Below are 16127 nucleotides of genomic sequence, written 5' to 3'. Positions count from 1 at the left end.
ATTTAAAATTCTATTTTTGATTTTACAGGAAGGAGAAATTTGTCTAGTGTAAATCTTGTCAGTACTCTCACTGCAGCATTTTGGATCATGTTGGAGGAAAGATTTTCTGAGGTGTTCAAGAACTTCAGTTTGCCTGAGTTTAGAAAATTTCCGCTCAAACCAGCCCTTTATGTCATTAAGTCGTTCTTCAAGTTTCACCGATTCGTCTCGTCTGGTTTCATAGAAAGATAGAACTGAGTGTCATCTGCAGAACAATGAAGTCTATACAGTGTTTCCTGATGACATCTTGTAATGGAAGCATGTTAATGTGAACGGTATTGGGCCGAGTACAAAACCCAGTGGAACTCCAGGACTGACGTTTGTTCGTCTGAACCTGAACAAGATCAACACTGCACCACTCTGATATTACAATATATATACGTCATCGTGCTATTTCTATATTAACACTATATTTCTGTATTGTTTGTTCAAAAAACTCAGTCTGATCACCATCCCAGCTGCGCCTGGGCTCAGTCTCGTCTCTACAGGTGAGAGTTCAGCCAGACGAAACACGGCAGCGTGTGCAGCTCAGTTTGACTCAAATGGTCTATTTTAAGGTCTGTCGGGAACAAACTCCCCCATGAAACTGCTCTTACTCCTCTTGAATGTCCTCGTCCAGTCGATTCATCCCCCTGAACTAATATTTACACGATCAGCTGCCAGCAGCCCCACAAGTCATTTCCTAACTCTGTTCCACATTAACTGTAGGGTCAGAACAGGCCAAATGAGCATGTTGTACCGATGCTGTTGCAAAATGTGATGTTGTTAAAAGCTGTTTACTCAAATCAAATTAAAACCATCACAGTTCAAAAAAAATATCCTGCACTGAAAGTGTTTTTTTAACTTAAAGTATCTTAATTTACCTTGAACAGTAGAACTTTAGTAGCACTTAAAATGACACTTACTGATAGCACTTTGTAGTTTGGCTTTCTTGAAGAAATTGTATTTTCTTGATTCCTGTTGTTCTGGGTTTTGTACCCTCATGGTTGAAATGCACTTATTGTAAGTCGCTTTGGATAAAAGCGTCAGCTAAATGAAATATAATAATATCATTTAAATCAGGAGGATTCAGAGTGGCTGATTTATAAATATCATTAGACTGTTAATGCTGATGTTTTGATATTATTTTCATGATGTGCTCATTTGCTGATTTGTTCAACAGTTCAAACCTCAGAAAAAAGTCAAAATGTTTTAAAATAACTAAAAGCTAAATTATTAAATGGGAGGAGCTGGAATGACCTGAACTTTTATCAAAGCTGTTGCAAATTATTTTTCTGTCCACTGACTATTAACAGTGACTTTCCAAACATTTTAACCCAGTGGATGTTTGAATCTACCGTGGTGCTCCTCTGGTTCAGGTCCTCTGTGTTCAGGTGACCACGATGTAAATCAAACAGATCAATAAAAAAGTCAAGTGTAAAGCACGTAGCACACGGCTAAAATGATTTATAAAAAATACTCTTTCCTTTACAAGTATTTCCTGAAATTACGAATTCATTGTTTAAACATCATGAAACTCCTGTGAATTGATTATGATTTATTAGGTTATCGGAAGAGTTGTACACCACTGACTGTGTGTAGCTGTGTGCACTGATGGTGAACCTGAATCGACCATGTTCCAGCTGAAGTGAATTATCACAGCTTGTCCTGTGAATGCAGGTCGATAACTCGTCCCAGATTACAGGCGCTGTTTATGTCCAGTCAGCTGTGAGGACACATTGTCTCTGAGGGGGAGGAGGTGTGTGAGGGAGGTCAGGGGAGGAGGTCAGTGGGGGAGTGAAAAGGTAGGAACAGTTTTGAACAGGTATGAACAGGTATAAACAGGTGTGGACAGGTGAAGGTATAAACAGGTGAAGGTATAAACAGGTGTGGACAGGTGTGGACAGGTGTAAACAGGTGTGGACAGGTATAAACAGGTGTGGACAGGTGAACAGGTATAAACAGGTGTGGACAGGTGTACAGGTGTAAACAGGTGTAAACAGGTGTGGACAGGTTCGGACAGGTGTAAACAGGTGTGGACAGGTTTGGACAGGTGTGGACAGGTTCGGACAGGTATAAACAGGTGTGGACAGGTGTGGACAGGTATAAACAGGTGTGGACAGGTATAAACAGGTGTGGACAGGTGTAAACAGGTTTGGACAGGTGTGGACAGGTTCGGACAGGCGTGGACACGTTTGGACAGGTGTGGACAGGTTCAGACAGGTATAAACAGGTGTGGACAGGTTTGGACAGGTGTGGACAGAACTTTAATGGCAGGAAAAACACAAACTAATACACAGTTCTTCACGTGTTCCACAGTGACAGACAACACGGTTTTTGATCCATTTCACCAACGTTTAACAGATTGATCAGAGGGTCTGAACTGATATTCGCCTCTCTACGCTGCTGCACGTGCTCAGTAGCTGCAGGAGAGGTAAATCCTGCCAATTTGTCAAAGTGACTTTTAAAATCTCTCGCTGATGACAAGTGTCTCTCTCCTGACTGATTTCCTTGACTAAACTGCAGCGTTTGTGTGTGAAGGAATGTGTAATATGAGAGTGCCGAGGACTGAATGATGCCAGCAGCTATAAATACTCACCTCAGGGCTCCTCATGTCTTATTGTAGCTCTATTAGAACAAGTTTTTGCTGCCAAAATTAACACAATCAAATACAAGAAAAGAACTAAACGTTTAAACAAAAATGCTCATCAGACGTCAAAATTATGAAACTGAATAAAAAAAAATTACTTTTCTCTGAGATATGACACTGAGACAGTAAATCAAAATTATAATGTAGATTTTTAAAAAAATTAAATTTAAATGAACGACATGGAGTCAAAATTAAGAATTTGAAGCGCAAACTTATCAAACTGTAAATGATACAAGAGAAAGTTTGATTAACTGTCAAAGTGACTTGATTTATATATAAAAGATGAAACAAGTCGAGAATTCAGACATAATAAAAAACGAGACAGTAAATTATGATCATAAATGAACAGAGTTCAGATGAGGAGATAATCAATCAAAGTGATAAGTGATCATGAACTAAACTCTGAAACAGGCTTCGATCAAACTCTGCCTAGAAGAAACCAGCTTCTCCACGGATCGATCACTCAGTCAGCGCTCGCTCTGATTGGCTGCGGGCAGGTGTTCACGTGAAGCCCGCGTGGGTTTTTTTTTGAAGCCACGAGAGGAATATGTGCTGCATGCCAGTATGTGAGGAGAAGCGGGGCGCGCGAGCAGGACGCTGCTGCAGGTTTTTTCACAACGAAGACCTGTCATAGAAGTGCGGTGACCCGGACGGACCGGCAAATGGTTGTCACGACCTGCTCCAGGTAACCGGTGTGTGCACGCACGCACGCACGCAGTCACAGAGCTCACAGGGTCATTTAAATTCACCTGGGGACGTTTCCCGTCCTCTTCGTCATGAAACGGACCACCAGGTGACCTCCGCGGCGGGCTGCCATCATTGTTTTTGATTGGAGACAGGTGAGACAGCTCGTGCTCCACCTGTGGCCGGGTGCATAGAGTAGCCGAGAGCCGTTTTCGGCTTCAAACCGCCTCGTGTCAGCGGGCAGAAACACACAGATCTGGCGGAAGGTTGTCCACGGGGGCGGGTGGGTGGGTGTGTGCGGTACCTGCGGGGCCTCAGACCGACACCTGGAGGCTGGAACTTCTGCAGCACCTTTGACACTTGACCAAAAAAAACAACTTGTGAGTGAGCTGCAGCGTTTATCCGGGTCAGCCTGAAGTTCTGCTGAAGAACTGGGTCATCTCAGTGTGGACAAAGTTGGACTCAGTGCCCATTTTATTAGATACACACGTTTAGTTTTTTTTTTTTTTTTAATGAGTTCATATTTAAATGTGGTGAACATGCAGCAGAACATTATAATCAGAGCGTACCTAATAAAATGGCCACCTTTTGTTTGATTTTCCCCAGCTTTCTGGGCATCTGTTGGTTTTTGTGCTGTCAGTTGGACAAAACCGCGTCATAGATTAAAGGATTGATCAATAAATGGATCCATCAGCGCCGACTCGTTTCCGCTTGAAGGTTATTAAAGTCTGTGTTTTGTGATTTTTGATGTGAAGCGGCAGTTTGTCCTCCTGTTCAATCGTTGCCTGATCGTCTGACAGGTGATTTGTAATAATCACTTTAGCCTTCATTATAAGCTTTATACCTGGACTGATGCAGGTGGCCTGAACTTTGTCCAGAATGATCCAATAATCTGACCTCATGAAGACGTTTACAGTTAAAACAAGAGGAGTGACTGTTCTGCTTCAGATGTCTGAAACCCATCAGACTGCAGTGTGGAGTATCAATAAGTTTAAAGTTCTTGGTCGACCCCTCTTTTCCCAGAAAAGGAGAAAAAATCTTTACCAGACTGTGTCTGTTATATAAAACTGGATGTTGAAGTCTGTGTGATGATGCCTGAAAACTCTTTAACTCTGTTTTCTTCTCTCCTCTAGTACTCTGTGCACGTTCCCTCTGGAGCCCGCCATGTCGATCAACATGACGTTACCGGTGTACCTGTCCAAAGAGCAGTTCGTCTACACGATGACTCCTCAAACGCGTGCGCCCTCTCTGAGCTCCTGCCTGAGGTTCCAGCATTCGCACTGCGTGGATCACACCGAGCCCAAGGACGGCAGGACCACCCGCAGATCCTCCGGAAAACCCAAAAAGCAGGTGACGTTCGCCGACCACAAGGGCCTGAGTCTAACCAAGGTGAAGGTGTTCTCGGCGCTCAACGACCCCATCGACATCCCCGTGAACATCCGGGAGATGCTGAGCTCCGCTCTGTCTCTGACGGCCGAGGAGGACAAGCTGGTGCTGGACTTCACTCAGCCCTCCTCGGACTACCTGCTGTTCCGTCAGAGCCTGCAGAGGAACTACGTGTGCCTGGAGCACTGCGTGCTGAAGGACAAGGCCTTCGCGGGAACCGTTAAAGTCCGAAACGTGTCCTTTGAGAAGTCGGTGAAGCTCCGGGTGACGTTCGACGCGTGGAAGAGCCACGCGGAGGTAGGCTGCGCGTACATGAAGGACACGTACCCCAGCTCGTACTGCGACACCTTCTCCTTCGAGGTGCCTCTGCCCGCCGAGCTGCGGCCGCACGAGCGCGTCGAGTTCGCCGTTTGCTACGAGGTGGGCGGCCGCGAGTACTGGGACAGCAACCAGGGCAGAAACTACAGCATCGTGTGGTCGTCCATGAAGGGCAGCCGTCGGGACGGCTCCGGCCGCCACGCCATTGACTTTGGGATTCACTTCGACCGCTACGGCAGCCCCACGTGTTCACACGGGATCTTCCCCGACTGGCCGGGCTACGCCGGGTACGAGAACATCGGCCCGTACTACTGAACACGCCGTCCAATCGGATCTCGGCGTTAGTTTTTAAGTCACATGTTGTCATTGGAGACGGACGGCTGGTGATGACGCCTTTACAGCGTCACACCTGTTTTAAAAAAAAAAAAAATGCCTATATTGTTGTCTGTTTGTTTGGGGGGGAGAGAGGGGGAGGGGCTTATGGGGTTACCTTTATATGTAAATGTCAGATCAAATTACAAACTACAGCTCCGTTCGGACTGAATTAAAATATGTACGAACGTGACGTGTAGGAAACGAGCTGCGTTCAGGAAATCCGTTGTGATCTAATGTGATGTGTTTGGCAGCTGTTTGAATTCAGGTCGCTCCTCCGTTTCAAAACGGCAGCCTGCTGCGAACAACACGATTGCCGCTGCGTGTTTTCAGCTGCTTTGTGTTTTCAGCTGCTTCGTGTTTGCAGCTGCAGCATGTTTGCAGCTGCAGCATGTTTGTAGGTGTTGCACGGACGCAAAGAGAAATCGGGATCATCAGCGCTTGCAGCCAAACGTCGCTTTCATTCCCAGCGAATCGAAAGATTCTTCTGAAAACACCCCGACGTGACGTCACGTTCAAAAAAAAAAAAAAGTGCGATTAATTTATGTTTTAAAAGTCGAAACTTGAACTGTTGAAACCACAGCGAGAGGCCGTTAAAGAAATATTCCTCAACACCTGCACACGTGACCTCTGGAGAGAAACTTTGTAATTCAGCGTTGGCATTTTTTTTTTTTTTTTTTTTTTAACCTCTTTTTGTATGAAGTCACTCAGTATTTTGTGAATGTTCCTCTGCGGAGGGGAAATGTCAGTATTAAAAAGGGATTTTAAGAAATGCTGGTCAATAAAGTTGCATGTTTGAAGTTCTTGTAATGTGACATTGAAGAAACTGAATGTTTGCAACAATCTGCCGTCTTAATGTGATCAAAAAACAATAAAGTTTTAACTGGAGTTTTGTCTTTTTATTAGCAGGTTTAAGGAAAAAAGAGGACTTTTTTTTGTTTGTTTGGGGAGGAAAACCCTGAAAGAGTTTATTGATCACTTGAAGCTAAATACAAAATATTAAAGTGAAACTCATTTAAAAGTAAAAAAAAAAAAACCTGAATAATCTGTTTGAAAATGCTGAGTGGGATTTCCTGTATTAAAGTGGAGTGAAATCTGGTGTTTCACTTCAGGTGAGACAGAATGAGTCTCCATTTCAGCTGTTCTGATTTTTTTTTTTTTAAGTTTCGTTTTCTGACAGCTTTCTCAAATTGAACAAAAAGTTTTTGTTTGCAGTAAAATTGCAGGAATTAAAAGAAAATTGCAACTCAATAAAAAAAACTGACATTTTGTTTACCAACTCCTTGATAAAGTTAATATATAATGACTTCCTGTGATAATTATCTTACCCTGCATCACAGAAATATTTGACTTGTAAATTGTTCTTATTTCTGTTTTGAACTTGGACAACCATGTGCTGTCAAAATAAGAGCTTTAAATGCTTTTTAAATCACATTCGTTCAACACAAAACCAAAGTGCAGACTCTAACAGCTGGAAGTGTGTAAAAAAACGAATTCAACATATTCCTCATTCCCACGATAAGACCACATTTCCCACAAACCCCGTCACTTTCTGCTATTCCGGTTTTTGTTGATAAAGCCAGTTTTATTTTGAAAGACTGACTTTGTGCAGCAAAACGTGCTGGTGAGCTTTCTGGTGGTTCTGGACTTTTGCTGCAGAAGCTGAGATCAATAAAAACGATTTGGCAAATGTTTACTTATACACACCTTAAAAAAAGGGACTCGGGCACTTTATATTTAACTGGATCCTCCCCTCTGGTGGTTTCCCTCCTCCAACCAATCAGCTGTCAGTCTCTATCTGTGTGTGTGTGTGTGTGTGTGTGTGTGTGTGTGTGTGTGTGTGTGTGTGTGTGTGTGTGTGTGAGACCTGCATGACCCTGAGGGGCTGAAGTAACCTTCTTGCGGACTCTGCTCTTCATGTTCACTTATGCAACCACGGGGCAATCTGGGAGCAGAGCCAACATCTGTGGTCCATACATCACCTGACTGATTAAAGAAGTGCTGTCCCCTCTGTCCTTGCAGGCCTGTCCATCAAACGGACACGCCCCCAAACGCAGCTGGGTTTTATTTCTAATATCTAATCAGTCAGTGCAGGAATTATTTTCAGAAGAATCACCAGAACACTGATCAGAAGGGAGCGAGTTTGTCTAATGACACCATAATGACTCGTGGAAAACATTTACTGACTTTGTATTTCAGGACAGAACTTGATGCTTTTCGAGGTTATGGACGAAGTATTGCATGAGAGAAGTTGAATGGGAGTCAGCCCCTAGTGGCCCGCAGTGGTATTGCATGTTAAGGCACTTCGGCATTGGCTTTTATATCGTTTACAGTCTATACACGAATACATTCAATGCAAAAAAAAAAAAATGTACGTACCTTAGTTTCCAAACAAAACAACAAATGATAATAAATTGATAGATAATTCATGGTAATAATCTGAAACTGTTGGTTTCCTAAAAGTATTAAGGTTCTGACAAAAATCCCCTTTAATTGAACTTGACCTCTCCTTTAATAAGCCCCGCCCCCTCCCGGTGCGGCTACCGGAGCTCAAGCAGCGGTGGAGCAGCGGAGAACAGCCGTACAGGCGGGATACTTTCACCTCTAACTCCGCCGGTTCTCGGTTTATTCCGACAGTAGGTGATTGTTGAAGCGGTGAGGAGATGAACCAGGTCGGTTTCGGTGAGTTTCACTTTGTTTTTGTGAGTTCAGTTAACGAGTTATTGAAGCTCCTCTCTTTTGAGACAAACTGGATTTGGTTGTATCTTTCTGTTTGATAATGAAAATGCAAGTTCGAATATTCTCGCTCTGGACAGATTTTTATTATTTTTTTTAGTTAAGTTTATGTTTTTGAGTTAATTTTGTGGTTTTGAGTAACTGTGGAAATGTAAAGGCCAACGGCGGGAGAAGGAACACTCCGCCGCCGCCATTTTAATTTTTTTTTTTTAGTGAACTGTGTCCGGGAATAAAACGAAATATTTCTCTGGATAATTGAGAAGTTTTCCGACTGCTGATACGGAGACTTTATTCTCTGTTTGGACCGTCGTACAGACCCGGTTTCTGCCCCCGGGGAGAGTCTTCCAGGAGATCGGACGTGGAGTCTTCAGAGGAGTGAAGCCGTTGGTGAGAGCGCGCTCCCGCGACGGCAGGTGGCGCGCGCGTCACCCAGGACACGTCCAGCATGTACAGGTGAGACTCAGTGAAACACCGCTGTTAAGGTAGTTGAACTAACATGTGAAAACACTGAAGTGAACAGGAACTGACATCCTGCCTGAGTGTGACGGAGCATTTAAGGAGTTGAAGTGTCACTGCTGTTCTGTGTTGATGTTTGAGTTGAATTTTAAAGAGGATCTACCTTTTACACCTGGAAACAATGTGAGCTTTGCGAACAGCCAGGACCGTATCTGAGAGTGGGATGTTCTCGAATACACGACCACCTGCACTGTTTCAGAAATCACTCCTACAAACAATCTGCACTGATATTCAGATCAATAATGCCTCATTATTCATGTTTCATTGTTGATATTTGACCAGCAGCTGTCTGAGGACATCCGAAAAACAGAAAACCCGGTTCGGCATTTTAATTCTCTGACAAACACAGCGTAGACACACACTTTTAAACGGGAGGGCATGTATTTTATAGGGGCTAAACGGGGGAAATCTTGGTAGGAGATGAGTCAAGGGGCTGCCTCAGGGACTTGTGGGTAATCGACAGGGAGTGTCAGTTGTCTTGATAACAGGTAGAGGAGGAACCATCTTTGAACTAAAACATGAAAACAGGAAGTTTATTACTAACAAACTGACAGAGAAGCAACAGCTCACAGGAATTCCTACCAAGAAATGTTTATGTTCTTTTTATATTTGTTTGTCTGTGCTGCACAACACTTAGCACCCCTCCCCTCTACCCTCTACCCTGGACTGGCCCCGATTATCAATTATTACACCTACTGTTGATCTGGACCCGACCCCCACCGGTGTTGTCGTCGCCCCCTTGGAGAACGATGCAATCTGATTGGCTCCCCCGACACTCTGTAGAACACAAACAAGTTTCCTTGAGTCTTTCCTTCACCCCCTTTCTTCCTTCCTTGGCTCCTTCTTTCGTTCTTTTCCTCCTTACCTCACTTCCTTATAAGGTATTTCCTCCGTCTGTCTGTCAGTCAAACCGTCAGGCTCCACCAGCTGCTTCCTGTTAACACAGAATCAATGTCAATCAAACAAATACCAACCCGCCATGATGTCACCTGTTGTGAATCTGGCCAAATATTGTTGTGTTTGAGTCCTAATATCTAATGAATGCTGGACCTCCAGAAAATATTTATTGCCTTTGCATTTCAGGAAAGAAGTTGATGCTTTTTGAATGGGAGTCTGTTGGAGCCAGAGGTTTTTTTAGGACACATTTTAGTCTGTGGATACAACATGTCATAATACTGTGTATGATTCCCCTCACACAGCAGCTGGACTGTTGAACTCACTGTATGTGTTTCCATGTTTGGGCATCAGCACTGTGCCTATAAAGAAGAGACAAGGTTAGCATTAGCCACGGACACATAATAACAGTTACAGTATTAGCATTTTTCTTAGCATCAGCTTCGGTTTACTGACGATCTGGCGCGGCAGCGGGAGCTTGAGTCAGAACCCTGGTCACCACGACGACCGCTAGATGTGAACAGGAAGAGGATATCAAAGGGAGACTTCCGACAGAAAAGGTCGTCAGACAAGTCTTTTCTTTTTATTACCGGGTCTTTGTTCTTCTTCGCCGTCGCTCGCTGTTACTCGCCGTCTTCTCTGATTCGCTGCCGCTGCTTGTGTTGCCATGGGAACGAGACCTGCTGGTCAGAGTTTACCACAAGAAGTTCAGAACCCTCCCAAACTAACCACAACAGTGAAATAAAAGTTAATGGAAAGTTATTTATTGAAAGTTTTTAATGTGAAAACATGTTATCAGTTATCGATTTGAACGTAGTTAGATTTATATTTTTGTTGTTTTTACAGTTTTAAGTTAAATATTTCATCTTTTTACTTTTATTTCATAAATAAAAGGAGAAAATTAAAACGTGACCTCTTCCTCTGCGCTCTGATTGGTCGATCTCCATCCAGACTTCTGCTGCGCCTGAAACACCAACAGGAAAACAGATCATCCTTTTTCTTCTTTCCCTCTCTTTCTGTCGCTTTCTTCTCGTCTTACCTGTGTGGTCTTTCTCCATCTTTTTCTTCTTTGGTGTTTGGAGGAAATTTGGGGTTGAACAGGCCACTTGAATGAAGTGTTTAGATCAAAGCAGTAATCAGATTACACTCAGGGAGTGGTCAGTTTACACATTACACACATGCAGCTCCTTTATAATGAACAATAAACGTGAAGATAGTATGTTCTTTGACAGTGTACATTTCACATGTAAATGTTTGTTCTTTTCTGATTTACCTCACAGGGCCACTGTTTTCCCATGGTGCATTGGGCTTCACTTTGTCCTGCTCTGCTCTGCACTCTGACCTGCACACAAGACAAACTGCATCACATGATGTCATATCTCTCTCTCGCTCTCACGCCCCCACAGCTCTCTTACCACTTTACAGCTGGTGGTGCCATCTGTTTCGTCACCGGTTCACTGGTGACACTCACTGTCCGATTGGCTGTAAAAAAAAGAGAGGGGGCGGAGTCAATGAAATATTTATATTGGCTCACCAGACAGCAGGTTTCATAACTCTACAGGTTTAACAATCATATTTAAAAATTAATAATCAATAAGACTTTTTGTCCTGTCAGATTATAGGTAAAAGAAAATTTTATATTCAATTTAATGGTCGTAAAAACAGGAAATAGTTAAGTTTATCTATTCTGGATGTCAAATGTAATGTGTTTGTAAGATGTGTATAAATCAAGGCAAGCTCAGACTGTACGCACTGCGATGCTCTGGTCTCACACCAACAGCTGTTGTTGTTGTTTTGTTGTTGGAAGCTCTGGATCTCGGTTGGCCAACGTTCAGCCGAGGAAGAGTCACAGAGGAAGAACGAGCAACACTACATGACAGAGACCAAGAGCCGTCGAACACACGGAGATAATTCATCAAACACGGTATGAGTACTGATGTCATTTTATCCACTTTTTATAAACAACCTGTGTTAATTATACAACAAAGACTTGTGACACAACAACAAAAAAACATTAAAAAAATAACCAAAAATTATAAATAAACATTCAACCTAAATCTAATAAACATCATAAATAAGATCAAAATAAAAAGAAGGAACAGAGTCTGAAAAATATTCTACAAGTGTGTGTGTGTGTGTGTGTGTGTGTGTGTGTGTGTGTGTGTGTGTGTGTGTGTGTGTGTGTGTGTTTACCTGTTGTGTTTCAGTTTGTGTGTTAACGGATTCAACTCCGACATCCTGAACAAAATAAACAAAGTTTTCATAGGTCAGTGAATTAAGCAGAATTAAATATTAAACATGATACTTTACGTGTGTGTGTGTGTGTGTGTGTGTGTGTGTGTGTGTGTGTGTGTGTGTGTGTGTGTGTGTGTGTGAGTGAGAGACCTAAAGAAGGCATGATGTTCGACACAACATCTCCACAGACGTTTACAGTCACATCGATCAGACGTCTGAAAGAAGAACGACGTCTCTGAACTCTGAAACACACACACGCACACACATACACACAACACATAAACATGTGCACAATCATACATGCTCTCGCACAAACATGTTTCTGTTCCACAAAAAGCTTTTCTTAAAAGTCCAAAATGTATTTATTTATTTATATTTCTATATTGTCTGATTACCATCATCGTCACTATTATCAGTAACATTAGCGTTGCACTGCTGCAGGTACCAGCCCTGGAAGTACGACTAGCATTAGCATCAGTCAGCCAATAGAAACTCACGTTTTTCCCGAAAACTCTCAGCTCAAACGTCTCGTGTCTGAAGTGAAGCTTGGTGATTCTCTGCCTGAAGGAAACATCACAGCTGTTACACGACAGGTCACGCCACAGGTCACACGGTCACGCCACAGGTCACACGGTCATGCCATAGGTCACATGCTAACGCGGTTTTAGAACTTGAAAAAACAGACTGGATCCAGATGAACAAAGATAGTTAGTGACGTATCCCTCCTACCAGAAATATTTTCCAACCAGCACTTTGTTCTTGTAGATGACCACGCCGTCTGGAGTTGGACCCAGGAAGTACTCGGTCTGGTTCTCCCCCTGCAAGGAATCGTGGGAGCGAAGATGCAAAGGACGTAAGCTCAGTCTGCCGCGCAATAAAACAGGTGATCGACAAGGAGGTGTTTTAAGAGTTGGTGTGTGTTTGATCGAGATCTTACGTAGGCGGCGAACAGAGAGACGCCGTACATTTGCAGAGAGCTGCAGAGAGACAGGAAGAGACGTTGAGCCTGAGGACGAGAGACACCGCTGGACAATGAGACAGAGAGAGAGAGTCTTTTAGTAATCAATCAATCAGCTGGACTACAGGCGTGATGAGGCAACACCAGGCCTCAAGTCTGTATCCTCCATTTTTCTACCTCTGTTTTTATTTTAACAATTAATTTTTCGTTATATTTAATGTCCTGTCTACCGCAGAGTTTTTATTGATTGATCAGAATATTGATTATATTTCCACCTCAGTGTTTTGTGGATGAGTTGAACTTCCTGCTTCTCCTCCGCGTCTGACGTCTCGTCCTCAGCGAAGTCACCTCGCTCCTCTGAACCAAAAAAAACAAAAAACAAACGACTTACAATTTAATTAATTAATTAATTCTATCAAAACAAAGTTTGGAATGTGATTTATTACAAATTCATCTATGAAACATATTATTTCTATTTTGACCTTTTTTTTAAAGAGTCGTGGACGTTCAGGATGAGAAATTGTTAAAAGACGACGTGAGAAAACGGCAGGAAGGTTTGATTCAGACGTGTTTCTCACCCTGCAGCACCAGAGCGGACAGTCGAGGTCTGAGGCGGGCGGGACACGGCAGACGACCTCGACGCACATCCTGACGAAGCTGCAGGTAAAACTGACACCTGACGCAACAAAACACTTCAGTTACACAAAACATTTCAGTAATTTTAAGAATCGAACGGGAAGCGTCAGCTCAGAAATATTCAGACCGTCATTCCGATGTAGATTCGTTTTTAAACGATAATCTGAACTGAAAATGACAAAGTAAAAAAAACGTGTTTTAAGACATTTATCAAGAATCCAAAACTGATCTTTAAAGATTAAAACTTTCCTTTTTCAATGCTCAAGTCCTGTTCAGACCAAAGATTCTTGACGTGATAAAAGCCAGTTGCACTGGTGCGCCTCATTCATTCAGGTGCACCCGTCGCTTTTCACTGCTTTAGTGCATTTTAAAGGCCGCCGCCTGTGCGTTGCCGTGCTGCACCGCTGCCGGCATTGGATCAAAGAGTTTCTCTTTGAAAACGGTCGTCGGCGACCCGGGAGTAGACCCGGGAGTAGACCCGGGAGTAGACCCGAGCTTAAAGTACGAACTAACTCCGGGTAAACTCGAGCTAACAGACTTTATATGCTATAAATATTTTGTTCTCTCATTTTCAAATGTTTTTCATGCCTTTTTATAAGTTCTGCATTCAGTTAGAACAAAATCGATAACCGAGGTAGTGCGTGTTGTTGTTTCCTGTCACCTGCTGCATTCATCAAGGAGTTTATTCAGTATTTCTTTAGTTACGCTCTATTTGGGTATCAGTACTGAGACTACCCCTCGGCCGGCATTTTTTTTTTTTCCAGTGACAGACTTGCAATGTTGCCCGAGATGTATGCATCATCATTATCATCATCATCATCATCATCGTCTGATGAGATGTCTCTCTCACCATTTTGTTTGGAGGGAACCACTCGGCATGCGTGAAAAATAGGCGTCTATTTATACGCACATACGAGAACGCAGGCCGAAGGGTTTCTATACCTACTATTCACAAAATGATCAGTCATTAAAAGCTCATGAGGAATGAAGAGTGTAACGAAGGAGTTACGTCACCGTGTCGTTTCCTCTTTCAGCCTCGACGGATCTTCGGTGTAAAATTTGACTCCAAAGTAGAAAATGTACGGCGGCCCGGCTGGGGGGGAGGGGGGGGAGAAGAGAGAGAGGGAGAGAGAGTTCTTCACATCGTGAAGAAGAATCATCACTGCTGGAAACGTTACCGGTCAGCGGGTGAAACTCGCGTTCGACTTACCGAGGTCTCGATGCTGCGAGAGAGTCTTTGAAGGATCCAACCAGTGCTGAAAGACACAAACACACTCTCATGTCTCTCTGGAGGGACGAAGCCGCTTCGCCCCCGTTTGTACCGCCGAGGTCGTCTCACCGTCTGCTGTTTGTTGTCGCAGAATCTCAAACCGAAGAACTCCGGCTCGACCACGTTCAGGTGAGAAAACACCCGCTGCAAGATGGCCGCCGCCTTCGACGATTTCTGAGGGGTTAACAAAATGACTTCGCTTTGTCGTTCGCCGATCAAGTCACGGAACAAAGTGCCTCTGAGAGACGAAGCATAAACAAAACAAATACAAAAAAATAGAAGGAGGAAAAATAAATTACGATGAAAGTTCTCGCTGACCTCGATGCCTTGTTCAGACGTCAGCGTCATCTTCCTCTCGTCCAACAGGAGGACTTCTCCGTAAAATTCCTCCCGTTTCCCACGGAAACAGGCCATCATCACTGGGAACAAAACACCGAGACGTCAGCCAATCGGGAGCTGAGTTGCAGTCGGCTCTGATCTGTTGTTCGACGCGTCACAAACACGCGCCAACGCGAACTGCTGCGTTTGTTTGGTTGTTTGTTTGCGTCGCAAGAAATGTTGTGTTTACGTGAACGACTACGACTCCTCGAACTGACTCCTCGTTCGGTCGCTGATTTAAACTGATGAAGATAAAGCGGAATGAGCCTTTTAAAGAGAGCAGCTCTCTGCAGACTGAGCTGTTCACACGGAGTCAAAGTACATCTGAACTGTTGCATCGTGGGACATGAAGTCCACCATTTAGTCCTCACCTGCTGCTACAGATCCACTTTATCTTCATCAATGTCGCGTCCTCCTCTTCCTCCTCCTCCTCCTTCTCCTGTCGTCTGTTTTTCCTCCTTCCTCTCGTTTGCTGGTGATTCCCCTCCTTTCTTCTTCTTTGTTTTTCTGTCGGTTTGTTGATCTGTTGCCACGGAGACTATTTCCTGGCTTCCCCCCCTCCTGCTCTCTGTCTGTCTCGCGCTCTCTCTCTCTCTCATCTGTTCTTGTCTTTATTTATAAAAATTTTCCCGAAGCCTCCTTGGGTTTTCTTCGTCTCTCTTTTAACTCAAACGGTCTGAAACGTGTTTGTAATTATTTTTCACTTTGGCTAAATGGAAACGTTTCAGATTTTTAAAAAAAATAAAAGCCGAGGGAAGTGTATGTACAGAACACCGACGACATGTACAATTTGACAGATATGAAACGTCGAGTTAAAAATCAGCCAAAAATGTTTTCTCTCTTTGTTGTTGAAATGTTTCGGATGTTGGTCCGTTGAATATTTTTCTTTAAATTTTTGAAAAGAAACTACGCAGGAAAAACGCGTCTTTGTGGACTCCTGTCCTTCTTCGGCTTTGATCTGATCGGCTGTGATCGATTACGCGACGTCTGTGTGTCTAATTAAACTGAGTGGAGGATCAGCCGCCGAATCCAGCGAACGTGGCGTCGACAGAAACTTCACCTTCAACGTCGCCGAC

General features: G+C 43.5%; 2 protein-coding genes across 6 annotated transcripts; one reads left to right on the top strand and one right to left on the bottom strand.

Moving 5' to 3' along the window:
• Window positions 1–3239: 3239 nt before the first annotated feature.
• On the top strand, window positions 3240–5521 carry ppp1r3b (protein phosphatase 1, regulatory subunit 3B). 2 transcript variants are annotated; one of them, XM_069700959.1, is made up of 2 exons: window positions 3240–3353; window positions 4486–5521. In XM_069700959.1, the coding sequence occupies exons 1-2, from the start codon at window positions 3331–3333 to the stop codon at window positions 5369–5371; spliced, it is 909 nt and encodes a 302-aa protein (XP_069557060.1). In that variant the 5' UTR covers window positions 3240–3330; the 3' UTR covers window positions 5372–5521. The 2 variants fall into 2 exon arrangements, with proteins under 2 accessions (XP_069557060.1, XP_069557061.1); XM_069700960.1 differs by lacking the exon at window positions 3240–3353 and adding an exon at window positions 3409–3507.
• Window positions 5522–8871: 3350 nt separating this feature from the next.
• Window positions 8872–15563, bottom strand: epb41l4a (erythrocyte membrane protein band 4.1 like 4A). Of its 4 annotated transcripts, none has more exons than XM_069700770.1 (23): window positions 15423–15563; window positions 14992–15092; window positions 14743–14847; window positions 14614–14659; window positions 14418–14496; window positions 13346–13443; window positions 13043–13124; window positions 12747–12834; window positions 12539–12627; window positions 12307–12370; window positions 11960–12051; window positions 11768–11812; window positions 11328–11443; window positions 10990–11056; window positions 10848–10916; window positions 10614–10679; window positions 10488–10538; window positions 10165–10254; window positions 10031–10084; window positions 9901–9936; window positions 9546–9614; window positions 9377–9457; window positions 8872–9191 (listed from the first exon to the last, which is right to left on the bottom strand). In XM_069700770.1, the coding sequence occupies exons 2-23, from the start codon at window positions 15088–15090 to the stop codon at window positions 9119–9121; spliced, it is 1659 nt and encodes a 552-aa protein (XP_069556871.1). In that variant the 5' UTR covers window positions 15091–15092; window positions 15423–15563; the 3' UTR covers window positions 8872–9118. The 4 variants fall into 4 exon arrangements, with proteins under 4 accessions (XP_069556871.1, XP_069556872.1, XP_069556873.1 ...); XM_069700771.1 differs by having other exon boundaries at window positions 10993–11056; XM_069700772.1 differs by having other exon boundaries at window positions 12747–12786.
• Between the last annotated feature and the right edge of the window lie 564 nt (window positions 15564–16127).

Source organism: Brachyistius frenatus, unplaced genomic scaffold (assembly GCF_029030835.1).
Source record: "Brachyistius frenatus isolate BFR_SWC_R1_liver_20210118 unplaced genomic scaffold, ASM2903083v1 Contig_35, whole genome shotgun sequence".
Classification (NCBI taxonomy): Eukaryota; Metazoa; Chordata; class Actinopteri; family Embiotocidae; genus Brachyistius; species Brachyistius frenatus.
This window is presented reverse-complemented; position numbering and strand designations above follow the sequence as displayed.